Here is a 10,074-nt window from a genome sequence, read left to right as displayed (position 1 = left end):
AACGCGAGAATTTGGTGTACTTATTATTTTCTCCTTTATTTTTTTTTGAAAACAAATTTCGTTTTACTAAAAGAAAGGTTTTCTGCAGTTAATAACTATGATATTACTTCGGTTTTTCGCTAAATAATACGATTTTCACTTTTTCCACTTGACCGGTCAGGTGACCGTCAGATTACCGGACATCGGTCATCTGATAGTCACTACCAATCTCTACTATCCGTTCACTATAGGAAGGCCCCTCCTAAACAGCTGCTGTCCTACTGGTCTCTTGAATGGCGCGGCTCAGTATAGGCCCATTATAATGTTTAAATTTTCTTTTAAATAAAAAATAATAAAATTCTGCATATATTGCTTATATCCGATTGAAAAAAGTTGTTGATACTTTTTTATTTCATAAACAAAATGAAAACAACAAAAAAATTTTACTTTTAAAGAATACCGTTTGTTATAAAATATTCAGATATAATTAATTTCGAATTTCGAAAGCTTTTCCAGTTGAACTGTAGAAATTTATACATTTAATTTTGTTATATGCAAAAAATCTGCCCACCTCGCGGGCACTATCTTATCGCGCACGGCTCGCTTCGCCCGCAAGTTTGAGCGCGCATACGGTGCACGAATGTTGGACTGTTAATGATGTTTTTCACGATAAAAGCGAAGACTACTGATCTTTTACCGTAATTTGCATATTTTTACCAAAGTGTCATTTTTGGATTTTCCATTATTTTTTATGCTGCCAAAATTTGAATTTTCGATTTCTCAAGAAACTGAAAATACTTGTTATGATAATATTATAAGGAATTCAAAAATCAACATTTTTCTTCTTCTTGGCTGGCTAACGAACTTGACCTTAAGTTTAGGATACTAAAAGAGTGTAAAAAAGGTTAATCTAATAGAATGAGTTTTTCAAAAGTCATCGTGCTCACAGACAGACATGCAGACATACCTAATACCTTTTCTGATGAGACTGGAATAAATGGATGAAAATTATTTAGTGGGGATTAGCTATATTGGGTCACAAAAAGGGGTTTGTAAGTTGGATTAATGACGATAATTTATAATTTGTTATGTAGTAAACAAATTATTTTTTTATTATTAGAGAAACTCGTGAAACGCGCAAGATACGTCTGTATTTTTAAATGTTTGGCAAACAATAACATTATTATCAGTTGACAAAATGTGATGGCAACGAGTCATTGGCAGTTGATTCGAACAAGAAGAATGTTTTTTTTTTAGTTTATAAGATAATTCGAAGAGAAAACTTTATAAAATTGTTGATAACAATAATAATTGTTACTTATTGCCCAAGAGTTCTGACAACGGTTAAAGTTTACAGTCATTTACAGTTGTTTACTTATTTGTTCATGAAAAATTTAATAAATTTCGAAACTTCTATACAGATCTATTGAAAAAAATTTCTAAATTTTTTGTCATTGATTTTAGATCTTTTTAGATGAATATAAATATTTTATAAGGAACGGTATTCTTCGAATTTCAAAAATTTCTGTTATCGTCATCTTGTTCATGAAACAAAAATATATTAAAAACTTTTTTTTAACCGGATGGAAACGATTATTGTAGATCTTTATTAATCTTCATTTATAAATATAATTAAATATGATGAAAATAAGTGTGGTTTAAAAATTAATTTGTCAACAGACACTTTTATTTAACCTACTGAGAAGCGCTGCAGAAGACCTGACGTTTGCATTTTTTCTTAAAAACCAGTGGCAAGCCTACTCTAATCATTTCAGGACTTGAAGATGTAGGCCACACTTATACCTTCCTCTGGCGAAAAAATTTGAAAAAAATGTATTTTTGGGAAACGCGTTTTTGACTTTTATTTTGTTCATCAAATTATTAAAAAAAATAATTAAAAACTTTCGTTATGTTTTAAAATGAATCCTGAAACAAGTAAATTGAGACATCGAAATTTTATATCGGTTAATTAGAACAGAAGATACGTCATTTAAAAAAAGAGTTGTCCAAAATCTCAAAGTAACAAATCTGTGTCATTTTTTCGAATTTTCGAAAAATACTTTGCGGGATTCTTTTTTCACCGCCAAGCAATAATATATCCTGAAGTGCAGCCATAATCCCATTCCGACAGAAAAATTTGCACGCTCAGTTGACCTGGACTCTACTAACTAGTCATTGATGATAATATTTGCGTCTCCTTACTTTTTTGTCATGATTTCTCCTCGCCGGATTACATCTCCTTTCACCCAATCAGCTGTGATATCTTCTCTTATTGTGCTGCTCCTTTTTCTTCTATTGGCTGTTGGTGTTTCAGCAGGATTATACTTACTAAAGAACGATGTTCGAATACTACCAAAAGGAGTGACAATCCTGTTTTTACGTTTTTCAATTCCTGGCTTTTGTTTGAAATTAGAACTCATCGTTTCTCCTTTATTTTCTGTATTCAATAAATCTAAATTTTCTTCCTGATAATTTATTTTATTTTTCGTAATTACTCCAAGCTTGTCTCTCAATTCACAAAATTCTTCGATGAACGACTTTTTTTTACTTTTTGAATTTTTGAAAGCTGGAGCTGACTTATAAGTAAAACCGTACAACTGTCCATTTTTCACTTTATTCCTGTGAATAAAAAATATATATCAGTGAATGATCTTAACTTATGATTATTATAAACATTATTTAATAAATATAATATGCATAATGCAATGGAATTGAAATTCAAGGCGAATTTTTGATTGAGAATACCTTCTTTTTTCTTCTTCATCATTTACATTTGAATTTAGTAATGGATTATGGTTTTCGATTAAGCTTCCAGAAAAACTAGAGGGACACTCAGAATCGACCTTTATTTTCGTCATCACTGCTCCTGGCACCCAATTTTGTGTTTGCAGAGAGTAATATTTTTTAACAGCTTTGTTCAAGCTATCACTTTGAGCAGTTTTTTGTGACTGAAGCATAGCCACATATTTATCGACAGAACTCATCTGCAATTTGTACTTTTCATTATTTATATCTCGACGTGTTTCGCTATTTGGGAGGCTCTGTGAAGAGCTCTGATAGATTCGAGTATTAGCTGAAAAATCTGCTTCGAAACGTTTCTTGACTTCAAGAAATTCATGGACGAAGTTATTTGCTTTCCCGGTTGGTGGCTTATTTAATTTCAATTTATCTTTATTTTCCCTGCATTGCCTTCGTGAAAGAATAAATTATTTATATATGAGTCTTGGTGCACGGCTTCAGTTATTTCCATAATTGAATAATCCATTTCAAATTAGGCAGTTTCCTACAGTCCAGTTCGCAGAATTTCTCAGCCACAAATTTGAAAAAAAGTTCAAATAATTCGCAAAGTGACTAAGATTGGTTTAAAATATAAAAAGTAGGTTTTGACCAAAAATATCACACTTGTCTTTTTTGCCAATTGTTTTTTGGCTACATCAAATTTTGGCCAGGAGAATTCTTCTTGCATAAATTCTAGTTTTTCTCGGGAAAAAAGAAAAAAATTTTATGATGATAATTTGCACATCTATAGAAGTTCTAAAAAAAGCCTCTTGGTCTTTTATGATATCTTGTACCGTTTACGAGAAACATTCGAAAATCAGCAGGTTGGGCCTCGCCGCCAACTAAGAAGGCGATCCAGCCGGAAGTAATTATATAAAAATATCACATTTCCGATATATTCCCTATACAAATAAAACTTGAACGTATTCTGACTCTTGATGTTTATATACCATAATTTCTATAATAGTGTAATATAAACATATTAATGTTTTGCAAAATGAAAGATAAATAATTAAGGTTTCCTTTAAAGACTTATGTAGCTTATATGGTTGTAATGTTGTTGCGAAAGTTCGTGCTTGAGTTGCCGAAAAAACTTCAACACTCTACCAATAGAAATCTCGGAATATTCATTGAAGATTCTCAGATTCAAAGAAGCTTCAGAGAATATTCTTAGCAGGCACTCTCAGGAAGATATTTTTAAAGATAAAGATTAATTAAATGAGTGTCGGCTAATCTATTAAGATAGCCTCTCTGCTTGTTATTTATAATCGAATTCTTATTTCAATTTCCAAAAGGACATTTTAAAGCCTTCAGACCATTCGAACGAGCCACTTCGCGGTAATAAGCGAAGAATAGAGAAAAATGAATATTTTCAGATTTCAGCGCAAAAGTGAAGATTATTCTATTATTTTGAATACGCGATTCTTCCATCTGCCTAAAGTGCCACAATACTTTAGCGACCGTAAAACAGTTTTCTGTTCTCCCAAAGAGAACGTGTTTTCAATATATTTAATTCCTTCTAATTGTACCGGTAACGCACCTCACAGAGATATTTTTTATTCTTCGGAAGTGATCATATTTTGATTTTATTCCATTCCTTATAATAAGTTCACAAAATATGTGTAATAAGTTGTTTTAATTCCTTCATGCGGAATGTAAATTCTGAAATTTTAATTCTCACCAATTTAACCCTGTCTCTCTAGAGTTAAAATTATTTAAAATCACACATTTGCATAGATTTCTTTGTTGCATTTTTTAAGACATTTAAATAAATTATCAAAATATAAATAAATATAAATTTGAATATTTTTCGAATTTATAAGTTATAAAAAGATTTTAAAATGAAAAATAGCTTAAATAATTGCTTTCGTTAAATTTTAATAAGTCGATTGAGAGGAATAGGATTTGCACATTTTCTATTCCCGTTGGGGGATTTTTAGAGGGAGGAAAAAACGCGTATTCATAGGAATACAAATTCTTAATTTTTCTGAATTCAACGCTTGTTACCGGGTTGGATCTTTAACCCAAGGCTGGCGGATATGACGTAATTGTAAACCGACTCTCAAGTTCTCTGTGTCCTTTGTAGTAGTTTCGTAATAACTCTAAAAGAGACTGGTCATGTATCTCGGGTAGAATTTTATGATAAAAAAGAAATTTTAAACCTAAAAACTACAAACAACGCTGAGATTTTGAACCGGGGAGGGACCCTCTTTTTATCATAAATTCAAAGATTTAGGCCTAAAATAAACACACAAAAAACAAGAAATATAGTTCTGCCCCCCCCCCCCTTCCCAACCCTCCCTTATTATCTGAAGTTTCGTGGGACTGACGTTATAACTACAATCTCCAGCATATGACGATTTGCTACTTAACTTTGACATGATTTCGACTCAGAAAATAAATTTATTGCGTAGGAGGTCATGTTTCAGGTGACTAATGGAGACTGGGTGTTTGAAATACTAGGGGGATAAATGATATCAAGGTAAAAGAATTGCGTGAAACTATGGACGTGAGGAAACTAGATATTTTATGAGTGCCTGAAACAATGAAAAAGAGATGGGAAACTATTTTGAGGATCCAACAACAAACTATAACGGAGATAAATTAGTTGGTCTAGGCTTAGAAAGGGGTCTGTTTATTGCAAATACTTCTTTTAGGCATAAAATGATCCACATGTACACCTGGTATAAAGGAAATAGCCGCAGTATAATTAAATTTGTTGTTGCGGATGAAAGACTAAGAGAGTCAAAGATACAAGGGTCATGAGGGGTTCTGAATGCAATACTGATCATTACCTTCTGATCTCAAAAATTAACTTAGGTCGAGGATGGAGAAAAAAGAGAACCAAGACAGCAAAACAAACGTGAATCAAAACTGAGAACCTACAGAAACCGAATGTGCGAATAGATTTCCAAAATAAGAGAATCGAAAGCATAGATCGGGCAACATGGGAGGATTGTATAAAAAACAAATATATAGATGGCACTTGGACAAAGTTACGGGATATCATTGTTAGATGTGCGATCGAAGTGTGTGGTACCGCAGTTGTAGGAAGAATGTCTGGTGACGCGTGGTGGAATGATGAAATTGAGGCTGCCCAAAAAGCAAAGAGAGAAGCGTACAGGAGAACTGTGAACATCGTAGGTCTTAGCAATGAGGAAAGAAATAGACGTAGAAATGATTAGAGACACGAAAACAGGATACTCAAACGATTAGTTAAGGAACGTAATGATACAATTAGAGCAGAAGAAGAGAAGAAAATACAAAACGACTTTGAAGGAAGCAAGGAACTGCTTTATAAAGAAAGGAAAAGAAAAGTACAGAATTTGTCAACATGAGAATTAATAGGGGGCAATGATATATGATGCAGACGGAATACTAGAGGATTTCAGAGACTATTTTAAGAGACAATTCGGAGATGTAGCTATAGGATACCACAACTGCGATGTTGAACACGATGCATTAGAAAACTCAATTGAGAAAGTCTGTGTCACTGAGGTAAGGGATATGATTAAGAACTTGAAAAACAGTAAGGCTGTCGGGGTAAACTGTATTAACGCTGAAATGCTTAAACACGGTGGCGAGTACATACCACATAGACTGTGCGAGTTGATAAATTTATGTTTCGAGATGGGAGACGTCCCAGACGATTGGAAAAAAGCTATTATCGTACCAAAATACAAGAGAAAGGGAGATAAAAGCGAGTGCAATAATTTCAGAGGGATTAGCTTATTAAGCACCGTAAGTAAAATATATTAAAAAATACTTATTCGTAGGGTAATGAAAATAATAGAAGAAAAGATTTGGGAAGTCCAAAGTGGGTTTATGCCAGGAAGGTCGTGTACAGATCAAATATTTAGTTAAACGCAAATCACAGAAAAAATTTTGAGAGTAGGAAAAAAGTTTTCTGTGCATTTGTTGACCTGGAAGAAGCTTTTAACAAGGTAGATAGAAGTAAACTTTGGGAAGTGCTGAAAGAGTATGGAGTCAATGGATGGCTCCTACAAGCTATACAAACAATATATACGGGTAGGAAGGCGAGTGTCAGGGTGAATGGGAAATTGAGTGGCTGTTTCGATATTATTCAAGAAGTTAGACAAGGATGCGTTATGTCTTAATGGTTATTTATATTATTTATGAACAAGTGTTTAAGAATGGCTTTTTTCGACGAAGAGGGTGTGGATCTCGAAACAGGAAGGGTACGTGGGTTAGCGTTCGCAGATGATAAGATTGTTATGGCAGAGTCAATCGAAGACTTACAAAGAATGTTTAATAAACTAAATTCAAGCATGAAGAGCATGGGTCTCAAAATTAATGCAAATAAAACAAAAACTATGGTGTTCGAAGGAAAGAGTGAGAAAACACTGTGCAATATTTTATTAAATGATGAGAGAATTCAACAAGCTGATAAGTTCGTATACCTTGGTAGCATATTTACTAGGGACGGGAAGATAGATGAGGAATTAGATAGACAGATAAATGAAGGTAAGAAGGTTATTGGTAGAGCAGGTCCCCTTATCAGAAGTAAAAATATATCAAATAAAGCTAAAATGGCAATACATAATTCCATATTTGTACCGACTGTACTATGCGGTAGTGAGACATGGACTTATCAAGAAAATGATAAGAGTAAAATTAACGCAATTGACATGAGATTCATGCGCATAATATGCGTGTAAGTAACGAGATAATTCTAAAAGAATATGGTGCAAAAGAGACGCTAGTCGACACTTATGGACCCAAGTGGGGAACCTTACATAACGACTTCGTGAGGTTCTTCGCTTGGGGTGATTGCTAGAGAGATTGATCAGCAACCTGGGTCGGAGCAGTGTTGCGGAACGAACGTGTTATTTACTTAAATAGCACGAGAATTCTGGATCAATCTGAAAAATCTCTATTCCTTCCCCACATTACTCCTTTCACCACCGAGTGAGTCACGCCTACTCCGAAAGGGAAATGGCTTAATGGTGTATTAATAATAATATTACCTGAGTGCCTGCGGAGAATATTCTCTGAATATTCACTAAAGATTTTCAGGCTCAGATAAGCTTCAGAGAATATTCTCCGCAGGCACTTAGGTAGATATTTTTAAAGATCCAGGTAGCTCGTTAAGCTTTTGGATTAAAATTTAGAAATAGATTTTTTCAACTTCAAAGTAAACAGCATTGGCGGATCCAGAGGGGGCGATCGGGGCGATCCCCCCCCCCCCCCCCCCCTGCCGAGCTCTAAGTTTTTATACTTATAACTTGAAATATTTTTTTTTTTGCTTTTTTCGACTTATACGCCCCGATCGCCCCCTCCGAGACCAAGGCCTGGATCCGCCGCTGGTAAACAGCCTAAACACACAATAATTTGGAATCTACGGGTTTCGATTATTTCAGATACCCTACCGATAGAAGTCTCTGTGTATATTCGAAAGATTCTCTAGGGTCAGAGAAGCTCAGAGAAATTCTCCGCAGGCACTCAGGTAGGGGCGAGCGTCTTTCCCTCCACGGCCACCTGTGAAACCTTCCCCTTCTACTGCGCAACGACACTACCCCTCACTGCGTTCGAAGTTGCTTCAGGCCCTCAAGGTTATGTCGCCCATAAATATAATGCCTTTGTCTTTCAAATGACCCATTTCCTCGCCATTTCCACGCCTATAGATTGATTAAAAATTTTAATAGGCCGACGAAATCCCTGGAATTTTTACGAGTTTGAGAATATAATCGTTAATATAGGTAGATTCTCAACAATTTCAATTAGAATATTGAATTTTCATAAGCTGCCCATTGAATTAATGAAGTGAGTCAAAATAAATTTTCTATTGTTTTTTTCGTTGGTAAAGCTGTTGGAAATTGTTTATTTCAAAGATTGATTAAAACTCACTGACGAGGGCCACGATTGTGGGCCGAAACGTATGAAACAACTTAATTGATATCAATTCACCTGACCCTAAAGCGAACAACGTACATCAACAATTTCTACAAAAGAATAACTTCTTGAAACACTTACGTTTGTTAACTTAAGTTAATTATTATCTTATTACAATTTAAAAGTGGACCAAAGTGATTTTTTTTTAAACTGCAACATACGAGAATTATTGCAAGATAATATTTTTATAAATAATAATAATAACTTGTTCAAACACTTACTTTTGTGAACTTGAAACAATTATCAATCTATCATAACTTAAAAAGTTGAAAATTGTATTTATTGTTTTTATTTATCTATTATTTATAATTATATTGAATTGTATGTATATAATTGACCAAATGTGGAAAATTGTATCATTTATCGCCCACAAAATGTTCATATATCATATTTATATTTTATTAGATTGGAATTAATCTAGTTTTCTATACTTCAATGATTTTCTTGGACATACTGATATACTTCATATAGAAATAGATATAAGTTGGAATACAAAGGGTTTATCTCCACAGGGGACATAGCATCGAGGACCTGGAGCAGCTTCGAATCCAGTGAGGGGTAGTGTCGCTGCACACTGGAAGGGGAAGGATACGCAGGTAGCCGTGGAGGAAATGACGACTGCCCCTCAGGTAGATATATTTAAAGCTCCAGGTAGCCCTTTGAAATGTTTTAAAGGCTTTAAAATGTTCTTTCCGAAATTGAAATAGAAATACGATCATAAATAACAAGCAGAGAGGCTGAAATTGAAATAAGAATTCGATCATAAATAACAAGCAGAGAGGCTATATAAATTGAGTAGCCGACACTCAAGGGTCCTTTGTTACATAAAGAAAAATAGATCGAGAAACTTTAACAAACTCAGTTGGGTAAACTCGGGACATATGGACACTTTGATAAAGTTTCATTTCTAGTTTGGTGAAACGAAATTCAGTAATGCCTCATTCACAAAAATGAAAGTGTGACAAATTAATACTAATTTCTATCGAACTGCACTTTAATTAATACTGTACTTGGTTGTTGACATTTTAATAGACATACTTATAAAATGTATAAAACGTTAGATAAAGATTAATGAAAAGTTGGGTAAAACGTGGTCAATGACTCGGTAGTAAATATAAGAGGGTTTACAGGCAAGTCACGACGGAATCACTAACGCTCGAGAAACTTTAAATACCAGTTTGATAAACCGTAAGCTTTTGTGAATAAAAAATAACTTATACGCAATCATTATTTATGGACATGTGTTTAAGAATGGCTCTCTTCGACGAAGAGGGTGTGGATCTCGAAATAATCAGGGTACGCGGGTTAGCGTTCGCAGATGATAAGGTTGTTATGGCAGAGTCTATCGAAGACCTACAAAGAATATTGAATAAACTAGATGCAAGCATGAAGAGCATGGGCCTC

The 10,074-nt window shown here is 34.1% G+C and overlaps 1 protein-coding gene across 3 annotated transcripts in view; it reads right to left on the bottom strand.

Moving 5' to 3' along the window:
* Positions 1–10,074, bottom strand: part of LOC117178213 — a 27,375-nt gene that overhangs the window by 9,620 nt on the left and 7,681 nt on the right. For all 3 annotated transcript variants that reach the window (XM_033369519.1, XM_033369520.1, XM_033369518.1), the window contains 2 exons: positions 2,725–3,168; positions 2,182–2,598 (listed from right to left, as the gene is read on the bottom strand). In XM_033369519.1, coding sequence (XP_033225410.1) covers positions 2,182–2,598; positions 2,725–3,168 — 861 coding nt within the window. The remainder of the gene's footprint in view (positions 1–2,181; positions 2,599–2,724; positions 3,169–10,074) is intronic.

This window comes from Belonocnema kinseyi, chromosome 8 (assembly GCF_010883055.1).
Source record: "Belonocnema kinseyi isolate 2016_QV_RU_SX_M_011 chromosome 8, B_treatae_v1, whole genome shotgun sequence".
NCBI classification, from domain to species: domain Eukaryota; kingdom Metazoa; phylum Arthropoda; class Insecta; order Hymenoptera; family Cynipidae; genus Belonocnema; species Belonocnema kinseyi.
The sequence above is the reverse complement of the archived record's forward strand: the minus strand, read 5'-3'. Positions and strand labels throughout refer to the sequence as shown.